The sequence below is a fragment of the Moschus berezovskii genome, chromosome 4 (genome assembly GCF_049115385.1).
Source record: "Moschus berezovskii isolate FMDL1 chromosome 4, NW_MosBer_1.0, whole genome shotgun sequence".
Lineage (NCBI taxonomy): Eukaryota > Metazoa > Chordata > Mammalia > Artiodactyla > Moschidae > Moschus > Moschus berezovskii.
The window spans coordinates 88923725-88950729 of NC_142463.1; the positions used below are offsets into that span (position 1 = coordinate 88923725).

The 27005-nt window shown below is 45.9% G+C and overlaps 2 protein-coding genes across 3 annotated transcripts; both read left to right on the top strand.

The window, feature by feature from the left end:
- The first annotated feature begins 906 nt into the window (after window positions 1-906).
- On the top strand, window positions 907-11588 carry LOC129540698 (glutathione S-transferase Mu 1). 2 transcript variants are annotated; one of them, XM_055402017.2, is made up of 9 exons: window positions 907-1060; window positions 1364-1439; window positions 1832-1896; window positions 2406-2487; window positions 2585-2685; window positions 3390-3485; window positions 3573-3683; window positions 11063-11201; window positions 11353-11588. In XM_055402017.2, exons 1-8 carry the CDS (start codon window positions 1025-1027, stop codon window positions 11150-11152), a joined length of 657 nt encoding a protein of 218 aa, XP_055257992.1. In that variant the 5' UTR covers window positions 907-1024; the 3' UTR covers window positions 11153-11201; window positions 11353-11588. The 2 variants fall into 2 exon arrangements, with proteins under 2 accessions (XP_055257992.1, XP_055257991.1); XM_055402016.2 differs by having other exon boundaries at window positions 11063-11588.
- Window positions 11589-15944: 4356 nt separating this feature from the next.
- On the top strand, window positions 15945-27005 carry LOC129540699 (glutathione S-transferase Mu 1-like). Its single transcript, XM_055402018.2, has 8 exons — window positions 15945-16180; window positions 16484-16559; window positions 16965-17029; window positions 17331-17412; window positions 17508-17608; window positions 18334-18429; window positions 18517-18627; window positions 26501-27005. Exons 1-8 carry the CDS (start codon window positions 16145-16147, stop codon window positions 26588-26590), a joined length of 657 nt encoding a protein of 218 aa, XP_055257993.2. The 5' UTR covers window positions 15945-16144; the 3' UTR covers window positions 26591-27005.

The following is a 27005-nucleotide window of genomic DNA, read 5'->3' on the forward strand; positions in this document are numbered from 1 at the left end:
TCTGTGATAATCTATATGAGAAGAGGATCTGAAAAAGGGTGAACACCTGTATATGTATGACTGAATCACTTTGTTGTACACCTGAAACTAACACAACATTGTAAATCAACTATACTTCAATATAATTTTTTTAAAGACACAGATCACTCTCTTAAAATCACATTGGGTCAGGAGGCAGGAAGAGGCTGGAATCTGTGGATCTAGGCAGCTGAGGGTGTGTGGGGCCACTCTGACTCTGGTCCTGTGTGGAGTTGTATAGGCTGTCACCCCTCTCTGGACACCCTCTGGAGCCACACACTCAGAGGACTGGTCGCCCCTGGGTCACTTTCCCACCACACTCCCCGCCACTGTCTCATCAATGTGAGAGACACGGAGCTGTCTGTCAGGACATCTCTAGAGCTGCACCTGGGTACCCTCTCTGCTGTGCATGCATCTGGATTTAGATTCACAAGTGAGGCCATAAACTACTCCACTAATTTATGTTGTATCTTTATTTTTAGGCACATGAGGAGGGCAGGCCCCTGCAGAGTCCCTGAAAGGAAGACATGGAAGCCACAGTTCCTTTCTCTGCCTCCTATCTACTCTTCCTATCGCACTGATACTCATTTCTGGAAGACTGCAGCGATCATGGATTGTAAATCACGGGGGAGCGTTAGGATTGCCTGGGGTTCTCATCTTCCTGTAACACGGGCCGATTTAATGTTATGATTCAGGCTTGTTTCCCAAGGGCACTGGCAACTACTCCGCCCCGGTTAGCTGACGTCTCCCTGGGGCCGGGAACCAGGCGGGCCCGACCTCGGCGGCCTTGGACCTCTAGGCGCCCAGAGATTGGCTTCCAAAGGAATCTGCTGAGAGACTAGAGTACACCCTGCCCTGCCCGCCAGCGGCCGAGGCAGGGGCTGGGCTGGGGGCGGGGCCGAGAAGAGGGGCGGGTGCTTCCGGGCCCACTTTCTCCAGGATTCAGGAGACGTTTCAAGCCCAACTGCACTGGAGCTCCTGCACTTTGAGCGTCATAACCTGCACCATGCCCATGATCCTGGGTTACTGGGACATCCGCGGGGTGAGCGGGGCTCCCCCAGGGCGGGGAAGGTGGAGGTGGGTGGGGAAATGCTGCGCCCCGCTGGGAAAATGCTGCAACGCTGAGGCTGGTCCAAACCAGAAACTTCCACAGCACTTGCTGCAGCGGAGCCCCTCTCCCCTCAGCCCGATCGTCTTATCTGGGTGTTGGCATGAGTGTGTGTGGCGTGGGTGGGCTGGTGCAGGTGATGGTGTTGAGGGAGTTGGAGGTGTGGAAGTGACCTGGAACAGCGAGAGTTTTGCAGTCAAGACTGACGTCTGCCCTCTGTCCCACCATCTCTCCCAGCTGGCCCATGCCATTCGCCTTCTCCTGGAGTACACAGACACAAACTATGAGGAGAGACAGTACTCGGTAGGAGATGGTAATGAAATCCTTTTCCTATTCTGACTTCTGCTCAACCCATGCAGATTTGTTGCCAAGCAACCCGTGATCTACCTTTGTTGCTCCCATTCCTTAAACTCCACCAGCTGGAGTAGGGACTTGCCCTTCCCAAACCCTTTGTGTGTGCAGCTGTCCTCCAAAGCAGGACATGAGAGCCCCTTGGGCTCCACTTAGTGCTTGCATTAGCTCTCTGTAAGCCTCAACGCAGGGAGGTTCCAAATCCTTCTACGTGTGCTTTCTCCCAAGGCTCCATGTGAGTCAGAATTCATATCCACCAGTTCAGGGGGTCTTGCCTCTGATTCTTTGGTAGGTTCCCCAGGAAGGAAGGTTGGATTTGTGGGAGGTTGTTTCACTGCATCTTCTTTTTCTCAGCTCCCGACTATGACAGAAGCCAGTGGCTGAATGAAAAATATAAGCTGGGCCTGGACTTCCCCAATGTAGGTGCAGGGTTTGCGGTGCTGGGAGGGGGAGTGGACAGTATCTCCATCCATCTCCTTTCCTGGCTTAGAGGTTTCCGGAACAGGTGCCTTCTGCTTTGTCTCGCAGCTTCCTGGTTCACTCCCCTGCCTTTCCATGTTGCTTTGTGCCCCAGCTCATCCCTTCATTTCGCAGCATATTATTTAGTGCCCACCATAGCTCAAGTGGTAAAGATTCAGCTTGTGATGCAGGAGACCAGGGTTCAATCCCTAGATCAGGAAGATTCTCTGGAGAAGGGAATGCCAATCCACTCCAGTATTCTTGCCTGGAGCATTCCATGGACAGAGAAGCCTGGCAGGCTACAGTTCATGGGGTTGCAAAGAGTCGAACATGACTGAGTGGCTAACACACATACACACACATAGTATTTAGGCTCTGTGAGTGCCAGATTTCACATCTGCCCTTGATTAATGGAGGGGATACAGGGGAGTCTGGTGACCCAAATAACCAGACCCTGTTATTCTTCCAGCTGCCCTACTTAATTGACGGGACTCACAAGCTCACCCAGAGCAACGCCATCCTTCGGTACATTGCTCGCAAGCACAACATGTGTGAGTGGGTCTGGGGTTGGGGGCAGGGACACAGGTCGTCATGCCCTGGGCTGGGCTGGAGGGGATACTGAGGGTGAGTCTCTGTTTGTGGCCACAGGTGGGGAGACAGAGGAGGAGATGATTCGTATGGACATTTTGGAGAACCAGGTTATGGATGTCCGCTTCGCCATGGCCAGGATCTGCTACAGCCCTGACTTTGTGAGTGCTCTCACTTGGGGGGACAGGGTATGAGATGCTTGTCAGGATCTCATCTACTGGTCTTTTAGATTTTTACTTCCTTAAAGCTACTTAACCACCAAGACATTTTCTTGGAAACTCTGATTCAGTTCCCACCAATCTTAAGAAGAGTCCAGCTTCTCCTGGATGGAAATTCACTTCCTAGACAGGATATTTTCCTCCTTATCCCAGCACCTCCTCTCCATGTGTCCAGTGGGCAACCCAGGGTTAAACTTTATTCCTCTCCCTCCTTCCATTCAGCTTCCAGTTCTCTCCAGCTGTCCAGAAACTGCTCAGGCGTCCACACCATTCCTGTCTCCCACACTGGAATATAGGACTTCTTTCCTAGTCATTTTTGTGTTGATCAGCCTGAGGTCTGAGGCCCAAGCTCTGCCAGGTCTCACAGCACTGCTGGTGTGACCCAGCGCAGGAGTCTGGAACTGAGTGGTGACAGGTTCAGGAACAGTGTGGTTTTGCCCTTTGCCACAGTCTCTCACAGATGGGAGATGGTTCCCATAGGAGTCTAGTGAACACAGGTGGGTTAAATTGCCCCTGGGCCCTGACTCATGTACAGTCAAGGGACATGACTGCTCACCTGACAGCTGGGATCAGACACAGCCCTGGGAGGACTGCTCTCTGCCAGGGAGTCTGTGTGTGAGGGTGGTGACAGCTGTTCTCTGTCTCAGGAGAAACTGAAGCCTGATTTCTTGAAGGAAATCCCTGAAAAAATCAAGCTGTTCTCAGAGTTTCTGGGGAAGAGGCCTTGGTTTGCAGGGGACAAGGTAAGTTGGATGGCTTTGGGGGCGGGATGGCTGTCATTTTCCCGAGGTTCAGAGTTCGGTCCGCATTCATGCTTTGTCCTTCTGCAGCTCACCTATGTGGATTTCCTGGCTTACGACGTCCTGGACATGCACCGCATATTTGAGCCCAAGTGCCTGGACGCATTCCCAAACCTGAAAGACTTCATTTCTCGTTTTGAGGTGATTCCCCTGAACTCCTTAGTATTTACATCTTTATTCTCTCTTTTTCTCCCTGATTTCCTAGTTGGAACTACAGTGAAGAATAGCATTTATGGAGGATTTTGTTTACCAGAATCTCTTCTCAGTTACTGACGTGTATTGTGTCACATTTAATCTTTATAACATGGCTACATGTAGAACAATTATCTTCTCCATTTTACAGATAAGGAATTAAGCTGAAAGGATGAGTAGTTTCTGAAGGTCACACAACCAGTACAGGCTGTACTGCGTTCCCAGTCAGACCATCTGGCTTCTATGGGCAGCAGTCAGTGCCTCTCCATGGCCTGTACTAAAATGAAAAGCTCAGGTCCTTTTATTGTCTGGGTTCACAGTTCTGGAAAGTATGTACGAAGCAGAATATTCAGGAGATGGTATGCAGCTGGCATTAGTAGAGGGAGACACAGTAGGATTGATATCAAGTACTAAAAACACTTACAATATTTTCTCCTGATCTCCAAAGGGCTCTGTGGCAATTGAGCCTCGACCTGTTGTTCTGAGATTCTCAGGGCTGTAGTTGGTGCTGGGATTTGGGTACATACAGAGGTGTCCTGTACAAGGATTTCATCTTGAAACCTCTTATGGTGGGCAGTTCCTTTACTCCTCATCTCCAGTCCCTTTTACCTTCCTGTTACCCCAGTTTCCATCTCAGAGATGCAATAGTACATTCATTTTAAGTCACATTCACTGATCTGATCCTCTCCCCTGTATGAGACACTGTGTCAGGCACAAGGGGGATACAGAAGTCATGCAGTCCTGGCGCCCAGCCTCTTGGGCTCAGTGCAGCTGGAGAACTACAGGGACCCCAAGCGGTGTGGTGTGGGTGGAGCCACCTTGATTCTGGAGGAGCACAGCCTGACCTCACCTCCCAGATCATCATTCACCCAACTGGAGAACAGAGTCTGCTTTGGGACGGATATGGGAATTTGAATCTCTTGTCCAAGAGGTTTTTTGGCCTACGATCTGTTTTGTATTCTTACTCCCCATCATGAAATTTGCTTTGTCAGCTACTTCTCATTAGCTCTGGTTTTGGTCCAAGGCTTGTTGCCTTGAGAATTTTGCAAGAGCTGGGGTGACTGCCCAGCAGGGAGGATGGGGACAGATGTGGCCTGCAGTGTGGCCTGTTGGGCTCTGGGCTGTGGGGTACAGGCAGCCCCAGATCTTGGAGTCCTGGGAACTCTTGGGCACTGTGTGTCTTGTGAAAATGATGCACAGGTACACCTGAGTGTCTCACTGTCTGGTTGGCTGTAGCAGGACTGAGGATGATGTAGGTTGAGGCCCAGTGAGAGTGGACTCAGGTCCCATGCCAGGCAGTTGGTCTGTGTCTTTTAAGTAGAATAATTAGAGCCTGGCCTGAGCTAGTCTTGCTGCTCCACACCCTCCTATCATGTTTCATCCATGTTTTGCTGAGTAATTGGGTGAAATGTGGCCACTTTCTGAGCCCTTTTGTTTTGCTAGGCGTTCATCCCTCTGTGGGCAAACCCTGTAAACTAGGAGCCTTTTCTGAGGAAGAGATTCTTTTTTGCTTGATGAGAAGAACAGATACTCCTATGATGAGATGTAGATGGAGAAACATTCGAAACCACTTAAGAGCCGTGAGTTTTGACTTTATTTGGAGACCTTCAATTTTGTTTGGAACCCAGGAGATAGCCTCTCATAGAGCTCTGAAGATGTAGGGTAGGAGACAGTAGGTATATGAATTTTTGGCTGGGATATACATCTTGGTAAAAGATTAGTGCTAATTATTGAAAAACAAACATCTCAAGTTAATGATCTTAGTGCTTTTCTCTGTGTAGGAAGATGGGTAAATCTGGAGTCATGAAAATTCTTTTTTTGAGATGCATCCTAACTCTCTGGGGGCCCCATGTCTAAAACACAGGATGTTTCATCCTTATTTTTCTTCATCCTGAAATCTCCTCAGGGTGGATTGTCTGTAGTTGACTGCAGTAGATTGAAGCTTACCCCTTTCTATAACCAGTTAGGAGGGAATATCTTCAGGCTTTTTACTGTTCATGGAAACGACATAAGATTTGCATTCATTGTTTTATTTTCATAAATTAAAAAAAGTTATTTATTTATTTTTGGCTGGGCTGGGTCTCTGTTGCTGGGCCTGGGCCTTCTCTAGTTGCAGGGAGCTCGGTCTCCTTTCTAGTTGCCGTGCTCCTGCTTCTAATGCAGTGGCTTTTCTTGTTGCAGAGCACCGGACTCTAGGCACTTGGGGTTCAGTAGTTGTGGCTCTCAGGCTCTAGAGTATAAGCTCAGTTGCCCCGGGGCATGTGAAATCTCCCCAGACCAGGGTTTGAAACCGTGTTCCCTGTTTTGGCAGGCAGATTCTCAACCACTGGACCGCCAGGGAAGTCCTTCATTCTTGACAAGTCCTTTAAAAGACTGTAAATTAGATTTTGGGTGAAGGAGCCTTTCCAGTTGTTTGAGTTTAAAAACACCTCTTTTCCATTATTCTTTCCCTTTGGTGTTAGAGCCCATCTTATTAAGTTAATCAGGCCATTGTGTGCTATATTTACATATCTGACATGAAGGGATTTTTTAAAATATATAATTTTTTGGCTACATTGGGTGTTAGTTGTGTCATGTGGGATCTTCCATTGTAGTACTCAGGCTTCTTCTACTTGTGGTGCGTGGGCTCCAGAACACATGGTCTCAGTAGTTTTAGTGTGCGGGCTTAGTTGCCCCAGGGCATGTGGGATCTTAGTTCCTTGAGCAGGGATTGAACTGCCTTCACTGCACTGGAAGGCAGATTCCTAACAACTGGACCACCAGGGATGTCCCCTGATATGTGGAGATTTGCAAGACAAACACAGTTGCTTTCAATTCCCGGAAGAACTGGGCTGCTACCTAAATGATATCAAAAGTTTGATTTGACCAACTACCTTTTTTAAAATTTTGCTTTCTTATATCAGTAGGAAAATTTCCAACTAAACTGGAAATCTAAAGATTTCTATATTCTAGAACTTTAGGGATCAGTGTATCGTGTCTTCAAATATTTGCAGAGGGCCCTTTTTATGAGTGCACAAGTCAAACTCAGACCAATTTACCCGTGGTCAAAAACAAAACCAACCAGCCAAACAAAACCCCCAAATCAAACTCCAATATTGCTTTTATTAGGCCCTGAATATTAGATTGCAATTTTAACCTTATGGTGTGTGGGCTCAGGTAACCCTATTGGTTTCCTGTGTTATATTTAATTAACATTACCTGAGAGGCAGATTATATGCTCTGTCTTATGCCAGGCAGGGGAGCATTCCCCAGTGAGACATGTTTGTATATCCCCACAGTATAATCAGGTAAAAGAGATGTAACGATCTTACATGAAGGCCGTTCAAATATACCACTTTTTAGTATGTTACTGAGCCCAAGTTTAGGCTGCTTGCTGCACAACAGGCCAATCATCTGAGAGACGAGGTGCAGACTGAGAAGATGGCGGAGTAATGTCTCAAAATAACCATCTTATCAGGGTCTGGATGCCGAGTTCTTTTATAGAGCAGAGATGGGGGAGGTGAGGAAGTAAAGTAAAAATGTCATTAATCTTGCAAAATTTATCTCCTGGAATTCCTAGCCTTGGGGAGGGGATAAGTTAATTTTTTCCTTCCTGTAGCCATCCACAGGTGGACAGGGTCCTGAACAAGGGCACTTTGGTTTAACATTCAGGCAGAGGGGCAGGGTTCCCCAAGGCAGGCCATTATGTATGGAGGGTATCCTTTTAGTGAACAAAAGCAATGGGAAGCAAAGTTTAAAGTAAAAGAAACAGATCTGGACTTCTCTGTTGGTACAGTGGGTAAGAATCTGCCTGCCAGTGCAGGGGACATGGGTTCAATCCTTGTTCTGGGAAGATTCCACATGATGCAGAGCAACCTAGCCTGCACCACAACTAATGAGCCCGGCTCTAGGGCCTGACAGCCACGACTACCAGTCTACGTGCTGCAACTAGCTACTGAAGCCCACACACCTAGAGTCTGTGCACCACTGCAAGAGAAGCTGCTGCAATGAGAAGACTGTGCGTCATAATGAAGAGTAGCTCTCACTGGCTGGAACTAGAGAAAGCCTAGGCTCGTAATGAGGACCCAGTGCAGCCAAAAAAAAAAAAAAAGATACAAATCTTAAAAAAAAAAAAAAGATACAAATCTTAAAAAAAAAAAGAAACAGATCCAACATGGAGGCAGATTTTGTTCTTCCCTGTAACAAATAAACTTTCATCTCAATTCTAACAACTATTAATATTTTACCTTTAACCATAGCCCTTGTAAGGATCCTGTTAACAAGTCTTGGTCTTATAAGGAGTCCCAGAAACTTTCCTTTTTATTCCCTGGCCATTTTACCCAGTTCTGTCTCCAGTGAGGGGTTGAGCCAAGGGACCCAGGCTTTTTTTGTCAATCTTTATTGGATTGTTTGGCATATTGCCCTGAGCAATTGCTGGTGAATTTTTCTACTTTCTTGCCTTTAAAATTTTCCTACACTGGGGTAAATAGAGTGGGTTTGTTTGGGTCTCTTTACCATTTAAGGGGACTGATAAGGGGACTTTTTGGCCCGTCCAAAACATCTTTTTTGGTAGTGCTGTATCAAAATCTTTAATTTCATGCCATCAAATTCTGTTTCATTTATCATACTTCTTAATAGCCATCTAAAGATTTTCATCCTATTGGGACCAGTCCCTTTAATATTTCTACTTTGTAGGAAGAACTCACTTGACTTTCCCCTCAGTTAATTAATCTAATTAACTTTAGTTATTCTTTTGTTTTTATTAGCATTTGTAAGATCCATTGAGGGGAAGCTGAGACCACAGATAAAACTCTAGGAACAATTTTTGTTGGTTGGTTGATTGGTTTAAAACTAAGGAAGTTCTTAAGGTTAGCCACCATTATATATCTGTGTATCCACCCTTTAGTTTGATTTTTCCATAGGGACCAGCTAAACAACTGGTCTCTTTTCAATGAGAGGTCTCTAAAAATTTACTAATTTATCAGGTTTCCCAGTTTAAGGGATCCATTGTTAGAATTCTTAGTTATGAGTCAAACCAATAAGAGACAGTCCCCACAAGAGAGTACAAAGGATGCAGCATTCTCAAGAACCAGGAAGATTACTCATAAATATAGTCTAAGAAAGTGAAGACCTTTGTTGTACAGGGAGACACAGGAGGGTTGAAACAACAAAGACCCTTTATGAACTGGGACCCCTAATGACACATTTACCTAAAGCTAGCATAGCTGGACAAAAAGACTCTTGGAATCACAGTCTGTGCAACTTGCTGCCAGCCATACACCATATGTGTACCTTCACGATTAGAGAGACTAAGCTTTCAAAGTGTACTGGAAGATGCCTAAGAAGATGAGGTAGAACTTTTACATCTCAAAGGTACAGGGAGATGATGCAAGTTCTTCCTAGAAGGACTTTTGTTTCCTTAAGGTCAGAATTTGAAAACAAAACTTTTTTTTGGCCAAAGTAGTCACAATTTTACCAAGCCTTCTGAATCATTCAGTCTGTTTGATCTTATAACCCATTCCTCTAGCTGTGTACACAAAAAATCCCCTAATTTAATGTCAAAGGAACCTTTTTGGACCATTTTTAGGATGAGATCTCCTTTGGTATAGTTTCCCCAGTTAAGTAAGTATTTGCAAGTATAAACTCCGTATGTAATGCACCTGAACCTGCCTGTAGTGTCAGTCTTAGGTTGGCAATCTGTCACCCCTCTTTCTTTTGTGTATAAACCTTTGTTTCCCATTTCACAGTATGTTTGTCAGGATAAATTTCTTTTGATAAGTGTGCATAGTGGGCCCTTCTGCTATTTGTGAGCTTAACTCTCTTCGTTGTCACTCTGTAGTCATTTCAGGTCTTTGATATGTCTCAATTTCTTCTGACAGTCTGAAAACATTGTGGGCATTGGGAACACAGGTTGGCCAAACCTTTTGTGTGTGTCCGTGAAACTTGCTCATGCAAGTTTCTTTTAAAAGTGGGATTCCCTATGGGATTGCTGTGTGGTATGAGGACTTGCCTCCACCACTCCTGCAAGTTTCTCAATTGCCTGAAAAAGCCTTGCTTGGCAAAGAGGAGCTCCGTCCCTTATCTATGGAGCTAAGAGATCTCATGTGGTATCTACACTATATTCAAGCCCACTCTGCTAAATTAGTCAATTCAAGGAAGGACACCAACCAGCCTCTGACCTACGCACCCAACCTGAACCTTCCCCGTGTCTCAGCTGGGTACTTTCTCAGTATCTCTAAAATTAGATGACAGGAAGCTTTTTCATGTACCACTAAAGAAAACTCAGGATTGTCAACCAAGATGGTAAATCTGAGATCATGAGAGAGTCACCTAAATTCATATGATTGTGTATAGAGGTGGACCGGCACAAGGGGCCTTGCTGGTACCAAGGCTCCAGCTCCTTGTAAGGTTCCAATACCAGTAAGAAGTCTCATTTGGACTCCTCTGTGTTCACTATAACTGTCCACTGGAAACAAAGCCCACACGATGTAAGAGCAGTGAGTTTCCCTTTTATTTGGAAACCTGTATGCTAGGAGACACCCTCTCAGATATCTCAGATATCTCTGGGAAACTGTTTTCAAGAGGTGGAGGAGGAGGTCTGGGAAATAGGAGTAATCAATTATACATCTTGGTAAAGATTACTGCTGATCACCAAAAGCTAGGGATCTCAAGTTACTGATTTTAGTGCTTTACTCTGCATAGAAAACTATACAAACCTAGGTTGATTAAAGTGCTTCTTTAGATGCATCTTAACTGTCTAGCGACTGTGTATCCAAAACAGAGAATGTTTCATCTTTTTTTCCCTCCCTGAATTCCACTTTGGGCACATTGTTTGTGGGCAGCTGCCAGGACTGGTCACTTAACTGTTTGTATAAGTGGATGATGAGTGAGTCTCATTTTTTTTTCAGCTGTGAGGAAGGGGGTGCAGCAGAGAGACCTCAGAATTGAGATGGAGAGCAAGCAGGCTGCATTCTAGCCGTATTACTTATGTGCAGTGTGAGCATGAGGGAGGTGCTTCTGTGTGCCTCAGTTTCCCTTCTGATAAATGCTCTCAGTAGAACCCATCTTGCAGGGGAGTCATTTAGGGATTCTGAACCTATGTCATCATCTCTAGCAACAAGCACTGGGTGGAGTCTCCAAATGTCATGTTTTATCAAGATATCACTTGAATTACAGATGATTGGAAGAGTTAACTTTCCAGAGCTGGGGACCCCAGAAGACTATCTTTTGTCCCAACATTTGACTCCCACATGGAAGGGCTGTACCCCAGGTCCCAAACTTGGGGAGAGCTGCTTGGGTTCCAGTGGGGCAGCAGACCTGAGGCCTGGTGTTCTTTTTCCCACCCTCAGGGCCTGAAGAAGATCTCTGCCTACATGAAGTCCAGCCGCTTCCTTCCAGGCCCTCTGTTCCTGAAGCTTGCCGTGTGGGGCAACAAGTAGTGCCTGCAACCAGGAGATGGGCATGAGGAGCCAGTGCCTTGGAGACCAGGTGGACCTTCCTGCACACAGAACCATCTCTTTTTTCTTTCTCTTTCTGTTCACTCTAGGTGCTTCCTTGGTCCCCTTATCTCCCTCCCACTCCCCCTTTCCATCCATCCTTTAATTCAGTTTCCTACTTTTTATTTCATTTTTTTTTTTAGCAAAGGTCCTCCCCCACTCCACATTATCCCTCCTGCACTAAAGCCACCCAGACTATCCTTCCCTTCCATGACTGCTTCTGCTGTGAGGAGCCCGCCATATCCCTGGCCCATGGAGCTCTGTTCTGAGCTCCCAGCATTGCCCTGAAGACGAGACCTGGCCTGGTGTGAAGTCCGTGCTTCCCAGTGTGGTTTCTGCCCAGCCTGTCTAATCCCCAGTAAAGCCTTATCACACCTGCTGTGTCTTGTCTTATTCCCTTCTGGCTTCCTGGAGTCATGACCAACTATGTTGGGTATGTGGTGGAGTCCATTTTCCCCTTCTGTTGTGCTCTGCAGGGCCACCTGGATGGGCATGTGTGTGTGGGGGGGATTATACTATTATACACAGGGGGGATTATACTATTGCTTGTTCATTTCTATCTCCACTTCATGCACCTCTGTTAGCTTAAGGTGTCTACAGAAGGGGGGCCCTTCTGTGCCTCGTTTCCTCTTTAATTCAGCATTTATGGGCTGCCTCCTTTCAGCTTGTAGTACTCTGTGTCATGGTTCAGGGGGCTCTTGGGTGCTGGTTAAGGGATCTGAGTCATTTACTGATGGTGTGGGATACTGGTGGATTCACTGCTGTCACCTTGTCCTGGAAGTTTTCTCTGCTTATATACCCTTCATCCAATACTTTGGCCACCTCATGCGACGAGTTGACTCACTGGAAAAGTCTCTGATGCTGGGAAGGGTTGGGGGTGGGAGGAGAAGGGGACGACGGAGAATGAGATGGCTGGATGGCATCACCGACTCTGTGGACATGAGTTTGAGTGTACTCCGGGAGTTGGTGATGGACAGGGAGGCCTGGCGTGCTGTGATTCATGGGGTCGCGGAGAGTTGGACACGACTGAGCGACTGAACTGAACTGAACTGATACCCTTCATCTGAGTTCTTACAATATATCTCAATAAAGTTTGCCCCCACTGTATTATAATCATTGTTTTACTTGTTTCTTTTCAACTTGGTCATAAAGACATTGAGGAGAGAATCCATTTCTTATTTGACTTTATATCTCACATCTATTATACTGCTTTGCGCACAGTAAATGTTCAATAACAGTTGGAAACGTGAAAGAAGTATCTCTAGTTAAAACCCTGGGAAACTCTACAGCCATTTTATGGATTTAGAGCTCTGCATATAGGTACCTAGCTTCCAGGTGGTAAAGAACCCACCTGCCAATGCAGGAGATGTAAGAGATGCAGGGTTTGATCCTTGGATTGGGAAGATCCGCTGGAGGAGGGCATGGCAACCCACTTTAGTATCTTTGCCTGGAGAATCCCATGGGCAGAGGAGCCTGTGGGGTTATAAAGAGCCAGTCAGACTCAACTGAAGTGACTCAGCACTATATAGTTTCCTGAGCCACTTAAGATAAAGAATCAACATCAGAAGATTTGAGATCTATAGGTCTAGGGGAAAGCCATTAGGCCTCACTAATTTAAGCATTTAGTGGGCTGTAGCTGGCCCTTGGATAACGTGACCTGAAATGAGCAAGGCTACTGCATTGGGCCAAAGTGTAGCCACTCTGTGCAGTCAGGAGGGAGAGTGCCATTTTAGGTAAAGTGTAGGGCTCATCAGATAACACTATGATTAGCAGGTCCTTAGAAGAGTGGCTGGATGGTGGAGTTGGGCTTGTTATAGCACAGCCTCAAGTCATAGCCCTCAGGTGCTTTGGAGAAGAGTCCTGTTGGGTATTTGTCTGGGTGGTCATTTCTTGCAGTTATTAGTTATTAGGCAAAAAATTAAGCAAAAGTGGGAATAATGTGAAGAAAATGATTTTTTAAATAAATAAATGATTATTTCAAAAAGTAAAACTGCTAACATAAAAAAGTCCAGTAAACTAATAGTTAATGAGGCTTATAAGTCAGTATGGAGAAGGCAATGACAAGCCACTCCAGTACTATTGCCTAGAAAATCCCATGGATGGAGGAGCCTGGTAGGCTGCAGTCCGTGGGGTCGCTAAGGGTCGGACACGACTGAGCGACTTCACTTTCACTTTTCACTTTCCACTTTCACACATTGGAGAAGGAAATGGCAACCCACTCCAGTGTTCTTGCCTGGAGAATCCCAGGGACGGGGGAGCCTGGTGGGCTTCCGTCTGTGGGGTCACACAGAGTCGGACACGACTGAAGTGACTTAGCAGCAGCATAAGTCAGTAAGTATTTTTGGTTTTGCAGGCCATGTGGTCTCCGCCTTCACAATTGTTCATCTTTGTTACTGTAGTGTGAAAGCAGCCATGGGAGATACATAAATGAATGGATGGGGCTGTGTTTCAACAGAACTTAAGACACAGGTGAACTTTTTCTCTGACTCCAGATTTAAATGCCCAAACTGAAAGGGCATAGCTAGTGTGGGAGGGAGGGTAAAGAGAGAGGGGACATATGTATACCCATGGCTGATTCATGTTGATTATATGACAGAAATCAACACAATATTATAAAGCAATTATCCTCCAAATAAATAATAAATAGCTATCTTAAAACTTAAATCTTAGATTCAGATGTAAGAGGTGACCATTAAAAAACCTAAAGAAGAAAATTCCTCCCAGCATCAATCCCTCCCAGAGGGATTGGGGGCGGGAGGAGACGGGGACGACAGAGAATGAGATGGCTGGATGGCATCACTGACTCGATGGACATGAGTTTGAGTGAACTCCAGGAGTTGGGACAGGGAGGCCTGGCGTGCTGTGATTCATGGGGTCGCAAAGAGTTGGACACGACTGAGGGACTGAACTGAACTGAACTGAACTGAAAGAACAGAATAATTCAATCCTTTAAAAAAAATGAGGGAATATGTGATAATGAAGATAGTTGCAAATAAAGTTTGAACACATTTGTTTAAATGTGAAATATTTCTTCTTAATAGCATTTTTTGTTTTCCATACTTTTTATCTTAAACTTGGTTCCTTTTGTAAATTCTTGCAATCCTAGTTTGCATTTTGTTATTAAAAATGTTATAAGTAAGTGGAAAATTTTTGTCTCATATATAATTTGTCAGTATCTTGTCAATGGTTATTTCTACTGTCTTATTTTCAGATTAAAAAAATGTTCTCTATAACCTAAAGTTACACAGACAACACTTACAAACTAAAAAGAAAAAATCAGCAAGATGTAGACACATTTAGATTCTACTGTTTGTTTTTATTATACTATTAATCTTGTGTTCTGAGGCTATTTTATATAGAAACACTGTTAATTCACTGAGAATTCAGAAGGTCAGAAGTAGAACTGGAGGGAACTATGGAAGACCGTACAGAAGAAAGACCACAGGCTAGACTTCTCAACTGGATACTGGACACTGTATGTTTTGATGTCTTGCAAAGTGTTCTCTAAAATATTAGAACCTGTCAACATTTACAGTCAAGAGAGAGAACACATTGTTTTTGAACAGTTTGTACCATGAGTCACAGATCACAGAGTAACTTCGAAGGACACTGAGCCCACACACTACTATATATAAGACAGATAATCAACAAGGACATACTATACAGTACAGGGAACTCTGGGCATCCCTAGTGGCTCAGATGGTAAAGAATCCGCCTGCAATGCAGGAAACCTGGGTTTGATCCCTGGGTTGGGAAGATCCCCTGGAGGAGAGCATGGCAACCCACTCTAATATTCTTGCCTGGAGAATCCCCATGGACAGAGAAGCCAGGCGGGCTACATACAGTCCATGGGGTCACAAAGAGTCAGACACAATAGAGTGACTAAGCACAGCACAGGGAACTCTACTCAATATTCTGTGATAACCTATACGAGAAGAGAATGTGAAAAAGAATGAATATATGTTTAGGCATAACTGAATCACTTCGTTGTACACCTAAAATAAAGCAGGATTGTAAATCAAATATACTTCAATAAATTTTTTTTTTAAAGGCACAGATCACTCTCTTAAAATCACATTGGGTCAGGAGGCAGGGTGAGGGCTGGGATCTGTGGAACTAGGCAGCCAAGGGTGTCTGGGTCACTTTGACTCTGGTCCTGTGTGGAGTTGTATAGGCTGTCACCCCTCTCTGGACCCTCTCTGAAGCCACGCACTCAGAGGACTGGTCGCCCCTGGGTCACTTTGCCACCACACTCCCCGCCACTGTCTCATCAATGTGAGAGACATGGAGCTGTCTGTCAGGACATCTCTAGAGCTGCACCTGGGTACCCTCTCTGCTGTACATGAATCTGGATTTAGATTCACAAGTGAGGCCATAAACTACTCCACTAATTTATGTTGTATCTTTATTTTTAGGCACATGAGGAGGGCAGGGCCCTCCACAGTCCCTGAAAGGAAGACATGGAAGCCACAGTTCCTTTCTCTGCCTCCTATCTACTCTTCCTATCGCACTGATACTCATTTCTGGAAGACTGCAGCGATCACGGATTGTAAATCACGGGGGAACGTTAGGATTGCCTGGGGTTCTCATCTTCCTGTAACACGGGCCGATTTAATGTTATGATTCAGGCTTGTTTCCCAAGGGCACTGGCAACTCCCCCCGGTTAGCTGACGTCCTCCTGGGGTCGGGAACCAGGCGAGCCCGACCTCGGCGGCCTTGGACCTCTAGGCGCCCAGAGATTGGCTTCCAAAGGAATCTGCTGAGAGGCAAGAGTAGACCCTGCCCAGCCCGCCAGCGGCCGAGGCAGGGGCTGGGCTGGGGGCGGGGCCGAGAAGAGGGGCGGGTGCTCCCGGGCCCACTTTCTCCCGGATTCAGAAGACGTTTCAAGCCCAATTGCACTGGAGCTCCTGCACTCTGAGCGTCATAACCTGCACCATGCCCATGATCCTGGGTTACTGGGACATCCGCGGGGTGAGCGGGGCTCCCCCAGGGCGGGGAAGGTGGAGGTGGGTGGGGAAATGCTGCGCCCCGCTGGGAAAATGCTGCAACGCTGAGGCCGGTTCAAACCAGAAACTTCCACAGCACTTGCTGCAGCGGAGCCCCTCTCCCCTCAGCCCGATCGTCTTATCTGGGTGTTGGCATGAGTGTGTGTGGCGTGGGTGGGCTGGTGCAGGTGATGGTGTTGAGGGAGTTGGAGGTGTGGAAGTGACCTGGAACAGCGAGAGTTTTGCAGTCAAGACTGACGTCTGCCCTCTGTCCCACCATCTCTCCCAGCTGGCCCATGCCATTCGCCTTCTCCTGGAGTACACAGACACAAACTATGAGGAGAGACAGTACTCGGTAGGAGATGGTAATGAAATCCTTTTCCTATTCTGACTTCTGCTCAACCCATGCAGATTTGTTGCCAAGCAATCTGTGATCTACCTTTGTTGCTCCCATTCCTTAAACTCCACCAGCTGGAGTAGGGACTTGCCCTTCCCAAACCCTTTGTGTGTGCAGCTGTCCTCCAAAGCAGGACATGAGAGCCCCTTGGGCTCCACTTAGTGCTTGCATTAGCTCTCTGTAAGCCTCAGTGCAGGGAGGTTCCAAATCCTTCTACGTGTGCTTTCCGCTAAAGCTCCATGTGAGATTAGAATCCAGTTCGGATTCCAGATCCACTAGTTTAGAGGGTCTTGCCCCTGACTCCTTGGTAGGTTCCCCGGGAAGGAGGGTTGGATTTGTGGGAGGTTGTTTCACTGCATCTTCTTTTTCTCAGCTCCCGACTATGACAGAAGCCAGTGGCTGAATGAAAAATTCAAGCTGGGCCTGGACTTCCCCAATGTAGGTGCAGGGGCTGAGGTGCTGGGAGGGGGAGTGGACAGTGTCTCCATCCATCTCCTTTCCTGGCTTAGAGGTTTCAGGAACAGGTGCCTTCTGCTCTGTCTCTCAGCTTCCTGGTTCTCTCCCCTGCCCTTTCATGGTGCTCTGTGTCCCAGCTCATCCCTCCATTTTATAGCATATTATTTAGTGCCCACCATGGGACAGGCTCTGTGAGTGCCAGGTTTCATCTCTGCCCTTGGTCAATGGAGGGAGTACAGGGGAGTCTGGTGGCCCAAATAACCAGACCCTGTTGCTCTTCCAGCTGCCCTACTTAATTGATGGGACTCACAAGCTCACTCAGAGCAACGCCATCCTTCGGTACATTGCTCGCAAGCACAACATGTGTGAGTGGGGCTGGTGTTGGGGGCAGGGACACAGGTGGCCGTGCCCTGGGTTGGGTGGAATGGGATGCTGAGGGTGAGTCTCTGTTTGGCCACAGGTGGGGAGACAGAGGAAGAGATGATTCGTATGGACATTTTGGAGAACCAGGTTATGGATGTTCGCTTTGCCATGGTCAGGATCTGCTATAACCCTGACTTTGTGAGTCCTTCCCACTGAGTTGGAGAGGGTCTGAGGTGCTTGTCAGGATCTCATCTACTGGTCTTTTAGATTTTGATCTTCATGGAGCTAGTGATCCACCAAGATATTTCCTTGGAAACTCTGACTCAGTTCCCACTAATCTTAAGAAGAGTCCAGCTTCCCCTGGATAGAAATTCAATTTGTTAACAGAATGTTTTCCTCCTTACCACATAGCCTCCTTCTTGGCATCTCAGGGATCAGGACATGTGTCCAGTGGGCAACCCAGGGTTAGACTTCATTCCTCTCCATCCTTCCTTTCAGCTTCCAGTTCTCTCCAGCTGTCCAGAAACTGCTCAGGCGTCCACACCATTCCTGTCTCCCACACTGGAATATAGGACTTCTTTCCTAGTCATTTTAGTGTTGATCAGCCTGAGGTCTGAGGCCCAAGCTCTGCCAGGTCTCACAGCACTGCTGGTGTGACCCAGCGCAGGAGTCTGGAACTGAGTGGTGACAGGTTCAGGAACAGTGTGGTTTTGCCCTTTGCCACAGTCTCTCACAGATGGGATATGGTTCCCATAGGAGTCTAGTGAACACAGGTGGGCTAAATTGCCCCTGGGCCCTGACTCATGTACAGTCAAGGGACATGACTGCTCACCTGACAGCTGGGATCAGACATAGCCCTGGGAGGACTGCTCTCTGCCAGGGAGTCTGTGTGTGAGGGTGGTGACAGCTGTTCTGTGTCTCAGGAGAAACTGAAGCCTGATTTCTTGAAGGAGATCCCTGAAAAAATCAAGCTGTTCTCAGAGTTTCTGGGGAAGAGGCCTTGGTTTGCAGGGGACAAGGTAAGGGAGAGGGCTTTGGGGGAGGGAGAATAGCCATTTTTTTCTTATTCAGAGTTCGGTCCGCATTCATGCTTTGTCCTTCTGCAGCTCACCTATGTGGATTTCCTGGCTTATGACGTCCTAGACATGCACCGCATATTTGAGCCCAAGTGCCTGGACGCATTCCCAAACCTGAAAGACTTCATTTCTCGTTTTGAGGTGATTCCCCTGAACTCCTTAGTATTTTACATCTCTCTTCTCTCTCTTATTCTCCCTGATTTCCTAGTTGGAAATACGACGATGAATAGCATTCATGGAGAACTTAGTTTATGGCTGAATCTCTGCTCAGCAGCTGATATATATTGTGTCAAATTTAATCTTTATATAACATTGCTATATGGTAGAAGAATTATCCTTTGCATTTTACAGATAAGGAGTCAACCTGAAAGAACAAGTAGTTTCTGCAGGTCACAGAACCAGTACAGGGTGTGCTGGGCTCCCAGTCAGAGCATCTAACTTCCATGGACAGCATCAGTGGCTCCTCATTTCCTGTAGGAAAAAGAAACCTCAGGTCCCTTTCATGACTGTGTTGACAGCTCTGGAAAGTATGGAGGAAGCAGAACCTTCAGGAGATGGTATGAAGCTGGCATTAGTAGAGGGAGACACAGTAGGACTGATATCAAGTATTAAAAACAAAGACAATATTTTCTCCTGATCTCTAAAGGGCTCTGCGGCAATTGAGCCCCCACCTGTTGTTCTGAGATTCTCAGGGCTATAGTTGGTGTTGGGATTTGGGTACATACAGAGGTGTCCTGTGCAAGGATTTTATCTTGACACATCTTGTGGTGGGCAGTTCCTTCACTCCTCATCTCCTGTCCCTTCTTCCTTCATGTTAACTCCAGATTCCATCTCAGAGATGCGATAGTGCATTCATGTTAAGTCACATTCACTGATCTGATCCTCTCCCCTGTATGAGACACAAGGGGGATACAGAAGTCATGCAGTCCCGGCGCCCAGCCTCTTGGGCTCAGTGCAGCTGGAGAACTATAGGGACCCCAAGCTGTGTGGTGTGGGTGGAGCCACCTTGATTCTGGAGGAGCACAGCCTGACCTCACCTCTCAGCTCATCATTGTCACCCTCAGTCAACTAGTTTGAGAGCAAAGAAGTCTGCTTTGAGATGGATTTGGGAATTTGAGGCTTTAGCCCTAAAGGCTTTCAGCCTGCAATCTGTTTAGTATTCCCACTCCTTATCATGAAATCTGCTTTCTCAGCTACTTCTCATCAGCTCTGGTTTTGGTCCAACACTTGTTGCCTTGAGAATTTTGCAAGAGCTGGGATTACTGCCCAGCAGGGAGGATGCGGACAGATGTGGTTTGCAGTGTGTGGCCTGTTGGGCCCTGGGCTGTGGGGCACAGGCAGCCCTAGATCTTGGAGTCCTGGGAACTCTTGGGCACTGTCTGTCTTGGGAAGGTGGTGCGCAGGTACCCCTGAGTGTTGCTGCCTGGCTGGCTGCAGCGGGGCTGGGGATGGGGTAGGTTGGGGCCCAGTGAGAGTGGGCTGAGGTCCCATGCCACGCAGTTGGTCTGTGTCCTTTCAGTGGAATAATTAGAGTGTGGCCTGGGCTAGCCTTGGTGCTCCGCACCCTCCTATCATGTTTCATCCATGTTTTGCTGAGTCATTGGGCGAGATGTGGTTCTGCAAGTTGCTGGGGCACTTTGAGTGCCTTTGTTTTGCTAGGGGCCCATCTGTCTATGTAAACCCTGGCAACCTAGGAGCCTTTTCTGAAAAATAGAGTATTTTTGCATAAAGAGAAGGACAAATACTCTTATAATTAGATGCTGATTGGAAAACATTTGACAGAACGTAAGAGCAGCAAGTTACAGTTTTATTTGGAGAACTTACTGAGGACTGTAGCCCAAGAGCCAGCCTCTCAGAGAGCTCTGAAGATGTAGGGTAGGAGTCAGTAGGTATATAAATTTTTGACTGGGAAATACATGTAGCCAAGCATGCATCTTGATAAAAGATTAGTGCTAATCATCGAAACACCAACATCTCAAGTTAATGATCTTAGTGCTTTTCTATGTGTAGGAAGATGCATGAATCTTAGGTCACTGTAATTCTTAGTTTGGGATGCATCCAAACTCTCTATAGGACCCCATGTCCAAATCACAGAATGTTTAATCCTGGTTTTCTTCATCCCGAGCTCTCCTTAGGGTACACTGTGAGTGACTGCAGTTGCTGGCAGCTTACCCCTTTCTATAACCAATAATGAAGGAAAATCTTCAGGCTTTTTACTCCTCATGGAAAAGAATAAGATTTGTATTCATTCCTTTTTTTCATAGATTTTTAAAAATATGTATTTATTTTTGTCTCAGCTGGGGTCTTCGTTCCTGGGCACAGGTTTCTCTAGTTGCAGCTAGCCGGGGCTAGTCTCTAGTGTGGTCATCTGACTTCTGTTGCAGTGGCTTCTCTTGTCATGGAGCCCGGGCTCCAGGCGTGCGGACTTCAGTAGTTGCTGCTCTGGCTATAGAGCCCAGGCTCAGTAGTTGTGGTTCATGGGCCCAGTTGCGCTGTGGCATGTTGAAACTTCCCAGTCCAGGGTCACACCCATGTCCCCTGCACTGGCAGGCAGATTTTCAACCACTGGACCACTAAGTCCTTGCATTCATTTTTGACAAACCCTTAAAGAGGCTGTTAAGTATATTGTGGGAGAAGGCAATGGCACCCCGTTCCAGTACTCTTGCCTGGAAAATCCCATGGAAGGGGATCCCATGGTAGGCTAAAGTCCATGGGGTCGTGAAGAGTCGGACATGACTGAGAGACTTCACTTTCACTTTTCCCTTTCATGCACTGGAGAAGGAAATGGCAACCCACTCCAGTGTTCTTGCCTGGAGAATCCCAGGGACGGGGGAGCCTGGTGGGCTGCTGTCTGTGGGGTTGCACAGAGTTGGAGACGACTGAAGTGACTTAGCAGCAGCAGCAGCAGCAGCAAGTATATTGTGAGTGAAGAAGCCTTTCCAACCATTTGAGTTTAAAGAGGCCTCTTTGTTATTTCTTCCCTTTGGTGTCAGGTTCTACCTTATTAAGTTAATCCTGCTTAGTCTCAGGTCATTGTGAGCTATATTTACATTTCTGGTATGTGGAGATGTTTTAAAAACACTTATTTGTTTGACTGCATAGCGTGTTAGTTGCGTCATGCAGGATCTTTCATTGTGGTACTTGGGCTTTTTCCAGTTGTGGTGTGCAAGCTCTAGAGCTCATGGGCTCAGTAGTTGTGATGTGAGAGATTTGTTGCCCCAGGGCATGTGGGATCTTAGTTCCTCGACCAGCAATTGAACCTGAGTCCATGCATTGAAAGGCTAACCACTCGACCACCAGGTAAGTCCCTTGATATGTGGAGATTTGCAAGACAAACACAGTTGCTTTTAATTCTCTGAAGAACTGGGCTGCCACCCAAATGATGTCAGAAGATTGATTTTCCCAACTACGTTTTCTTTCATTTGCTTTTTTATATCAGTAGGAAAACTTCCAACTAAACTGGAAATCAAAAGATTTCTGTATTCTAGAGCTATAGGGATCAATGTATCATGTCTTCAAATGTTTGCAGAAGGCCATCTTTCTGAGTTCACAAGTCAAACTCAGGCCAGTTTATCGTAGGAACAAAGATAAAACCAACCAACCAACCACACCTCCCAGACCAAACTCCATTATTGCTTCTATTAGGCCCTGAATATGAGACTACAATTTTTATCTCATAGTTTGTAGGCCTAGGTAACCCTATTAATTTCTTTTATTATGTTTAATTAAAATTGTTTGAGAGGCAGATTATATATGCCCTGTCTTATGCCAGGCAGGGGAGCATTCCCCAGTGAGACATGTTTGTATATTCCCACAGTATAATCAGGTAAAAGAGATGTAACCATCTTACATAAAGTCTGTTCAAATATACCACTTTTAAATATGTTACCAAGTCCAAGCTTGGTCTGCTAGCTGCACAACAGGCCAATAATCTGAGAGACAAGGTGTTGAGGGAGGGAATGTGACTTTATTCAGAAAGCTGGCAGACTGAGAAGATGGCAGAAGAATGTCCCAAAATAACCAACTTATCAGGGTCTGGATGCCCATATGCCTCAGTTTTATAGAACTGAGAGTCGGTAGGTGAGAAAGTAAAGTAAAAAGGCCATTAATCTTGCAAACGTCTTCTGGAATGGCCAGCCTTGTAGAGGGGATGTGTTACTTTCTTCTTTCCTGTAGCCATTCATAGGTAGCCAGGGTCTTGAACAAATGTACTTTGGTTTAACATTCAGGCAGAGGGGCAGGATTCCCCTATGTAGGCTATTATGTATAGACAGTGGCCTTTTAGTGAACAAAAGCAGTTGGAAGCAATGCTTAAAGTAAAAGAAACAGATCCAACCATGGCATCAGATTTTGTTTTTATCTGTAACAAATCTCAGTTCTATCAACTGTTATACCTTTAACTGTAGCCCTTATCAGGACTCTGTTAACAAATCTTGGTCTTATAAGGAGTCCTAGAAACTTCCGTTTTTATTTCCCAGGCCATTTTATACCCAGTCCTGTATAAAAGGTTTTGGGCTCCAGTTAGGGGTTGAGTCAAGGGATCCAGGCCATTTTGTCAGTCTTCACCTGGATTGTTTGGTTTATTGTCCCATGCAATTACTGGCCAAGTATCTAAGTGTAGTTTTTTTACCCTCTTACCTTAAAAATTTTTCTAAACTGGGGTAAGTAGAGTGGATTTGTTTGGGTCCCTTTAATATTTGGGGGACTGATAAAGGGGTCTTTCTGGCCCATCAAAAACATCCTTTTTGGTAATGTTGTATCAAAACTTTTGTTTTCATGCCATCAAAGTCTATTTCATTTATCTCATATCTTAATAACCATATAAAGATTTTTATACTATTGGGACCAATCCCTTTAAAATTTCCTACTTGTAGGAAGAAATCACTTGATTTTCCCCTCAGCTTTTATCTATTCCCTTGTTTATTAACCTAATGAACTTTAGTTATTTTGTTGTTTCTATTAGCACCTATAAGATCAACTGAGGGGAAGTGTGAGACCACAAATAAGGCTCTATGAACAACTTTTGTTTGTTGATTGATTGATTTGACACTAAGGAAGTTCTTAAGGTTCGCAACAATTATATTCCTTTGTATCCATATTTAATTAAAAAAATTTTTTTTAATTTAAACTTTTAATTTTCTGTTGGGATATAGCTGATTAGCAATATTGTGAATGTTCACCTTTTAATTTTATCTTTCTATGGGTACCAATAAAACAACTGTTTACAATGAGAGGTTTCTAAAAATTTACCAATTTAGAAGTTTTTCCAGTTTAAAAGATTCATTGTTAGGATTTTTAGTTGTGATTCAAACCAGTAAGAGGCAAGAGGAATCCCTGCAAGAGAGTGCAAAGGATGCAGCCTTCTCAAGAACCAGGAAGGTTACTCCCAAATATAGTCTAAGAAAGTAAAGGCTTTTGTTGTACAGGGAGACAAAAGGAGGATTGAAACAACAAAGACCCTTTATGAACTGGGACCCCTAATGACACATTTACCTAATGCTGCTGCTGCTGCTGCTAAGTCACTTCAGTCGTGTCCGACTCTGTGTGACCCCATAGACGGAAGCCCACCAGGCTCCCCCGTCCCTGGGATTCTCCAGGCAAGAACACTGGAGTGGGTTGCCATTTCCTTCTCCTAGCATAGCACAAAAAGACTTGGAATCGCAGTCTGTGGAGCTTGGTGCTGAGTGTTCACCATATGTGTTTCTTTACATTTGCAGAGACTAATCTCTCAAAATGTGCTAGAAGATGTCTAAGAAGATGAGGTAGAACACTGATGTCTCAAAGGCACAGGGAGATGAAGCAAGTTCCTTCTATAAGGCCTTTTGTTTCCTTAAGGTCAAAAAAAAAAAGTTTTAAAAACTATTTTTGCCAAAATATTCACAATTTTACCAAGTCTTCTGAATTATTGTTGCTTTTGTGGGAATCATTTTGGTGTTATAAAAGGGAAGTTCAAAGAGAGTTGAATAGCACAAAGGAGAGCATCGCAGAATATACTTAGAGGAGGAGGGAGGAGCAGTGGAGAGCAGGGCCAGCTTCAGGGGCCTTTTAAAAATTCTGATAAAGTTTCAAGCAATTTTTTGTTGGTTTTCTGCAAAAGTTACTTTCTCATTTCCTCTTTTCAGTTCAGTTCAGTTCAGTTTAGTCGCTCAGTCGTGTCCGACTCTCCGCGACCCCATGAATCACAGCACGCCAGGCCTCCCTGTCCATCACCAACTCCCGGAGTTCACTCAGACTCATGTCCACAGAGTCGGTGATGCCATCCAGCCATCTCATTCTCTGTTGTCCCCGTCTCCTCCCACCCCCAATCCCTCCTAGCATCAGAGTCTTTTCCAGTGAGTCAACTCGTCGCATGAGGTGGCCAAAGTATTGCAGTTTCAGCTTCAGCATCAGTCCTTCCAATGAACACCCAGGATTGATCTCCTTTAGAATGGACTGGTTGGATCTCCTTGCAGTCCAAGGGACTCTCAAGAGTCTTCTCCAACACCACATTTCCTCTTTTAGAAGCTTCTAAATACAAATTGAAAGAGACCTTCTATTCAGTTTGTTGGATCTTGTAGTCAATTTCTTTAGCTTTGTACACAAAAAAACCCCAATTTTGTGATGCCAAAGAACCCCACTTTGGTGATTTTTAGGACAGGATCTCCTTTGGTATAGTTTAAGCTTTACATGTAAGGTACCCAAACCTGTGGTGTTAGTCACTGGTTAGCAACAGTCACCCTTCTTTCTTTTGCCTAGAAAGTTTGATTTCCCATTTCAGAGTCTGTCTGGACACCTTGCTATTGATAACTGTATGTAGTGGGCCCTTCTGCTGTTTGTGAGCTTAACTCTCCTAGTTGTCAGCCTATAGCCATTTCAGGTTTTATACATGTCTCAGTTTTTCCTTCTGACGGTCTAAAACCACCGTGGGCACTGAGAACACAGGATCGCCAAACCTTTTGTGTGTATCTCCAAGATGGGCGAGTTTCTTTAAAGAGTGGGTTTCCCTATGGGACTGCTGCATGGTATGAGGACTGGCCTCCACCTCTGCTACAAGTTTCTCAATTGCCTGGGAAAACCTTGCTTAGCCAGGAGGAGCTCTGTTCCTTATCTAAAGAGCTAAGAGCTCTCCTGTAGTATCTACACTATATTCCTACCAACTCTAGTAAAACGGTCAATTCAGGGAAAGACACCAACCAACCCCTGTCTATTCATCCTGACCTATTCTCTCCACTGGGTACTTTCTCAGTATTTCTGAACTGAGAAGTCAGGTACATTTTCACCTAACGCTGAAGAAAAGTCAAAATTGTCAACCAAGATGGTAAATCTGAGATCACTAGAGAGCCAAATTCATATTCATATGTAGAGAAGTAGACCAGCACAAGGGGGCTTGCTGGTACCAATGTTCCACCTCTTTGTAACATTCCAGTGAGGGGAAAAAGTCTTCTCTGGGCCCTGTTGGAGTCACCAAACCTGTCTACCGGAAAGGAAAGCCCACACAATGTAACAGCATGGTGGGCAACTGCCCTGAGGGTCACTTAACTGATAGTGTAAGTGGATGATGAGTGAGCCTCCTTGTTGTTTTCAGCTATGGGGAATGGGGTACAGCAGAGAGACTCAGAATGGAGAGGGAGAGCGAGCAGGCTGCATTCTAGCCATATTACTTACGTGCTGTGTGATCATCTGCATGCTTATCCTCTGTGTGCCTCAGTTTCCCTTCTGATAAATAGTCTCAGTAGAACCCATCTTGCAGGGGAGTCGTGTAGAGATTCTGAACCTATGTCATCATGTCTAGTAGATAGGTAGCACCTAATACAGTATAGAGTCTCTGTATGTGGTGAGTCTGGATGTCAGATGAATTATAGGAAATTGGAAGAGTTAACTTTCCAGAGCTGGGGACCCCAGAAGACTATCTTTTGCCCCAACATTTGACTCCCACATGGAAGGGCTGTACCCCGGGTCCCAAACTTGGGGAGAGCTGCCTGGGTTCCAGTGGGACAGCAGACCTGAGGCCTGGTGTTCTTTTTCCCACCCTCAGGGCCTGAAGAAGATCTCTGCCTACATGAAGTCCAGCCGCTTCCTCCCAGGCCCTCTGTTCCTGAAGTTTGCTGTGTGGGGCAACAAGTAGTGCCTGCACCCAGGAGATGGGCATGAGGAGCCAGAGACCAGGTGGACCTCCTGTCCGTAGAACCATCGGTCTTTTTCTTTTTCCTTCTGTTCACTCTAGATGGCTTCTTGGCCCCCTTAACTCCCTCCCACACCCCTTTCCATCCCTACTTTAAAGATTCAGTTTCCCACTATTTTTGAGCAAATTTCCTCCCCACCACACATTATCCCTCCTGTATTAAAGCCACCCAGGCTAGCCTTCCCTTCCATGATTACTTCTGCTGTGAGCAGCCCAGCCAGACCCCTGGCCCACGGGGCTCTGCTCTGAGCTCCCAGCGGTGCAGGTCTGAAGACCAGACCTGGCCTGGTGTGCAGGCCCTGCTTCCCAGTGTGGTTCCTGCCCAGCCTGTCTGATCCCCAATAAAGCCTTAATCACA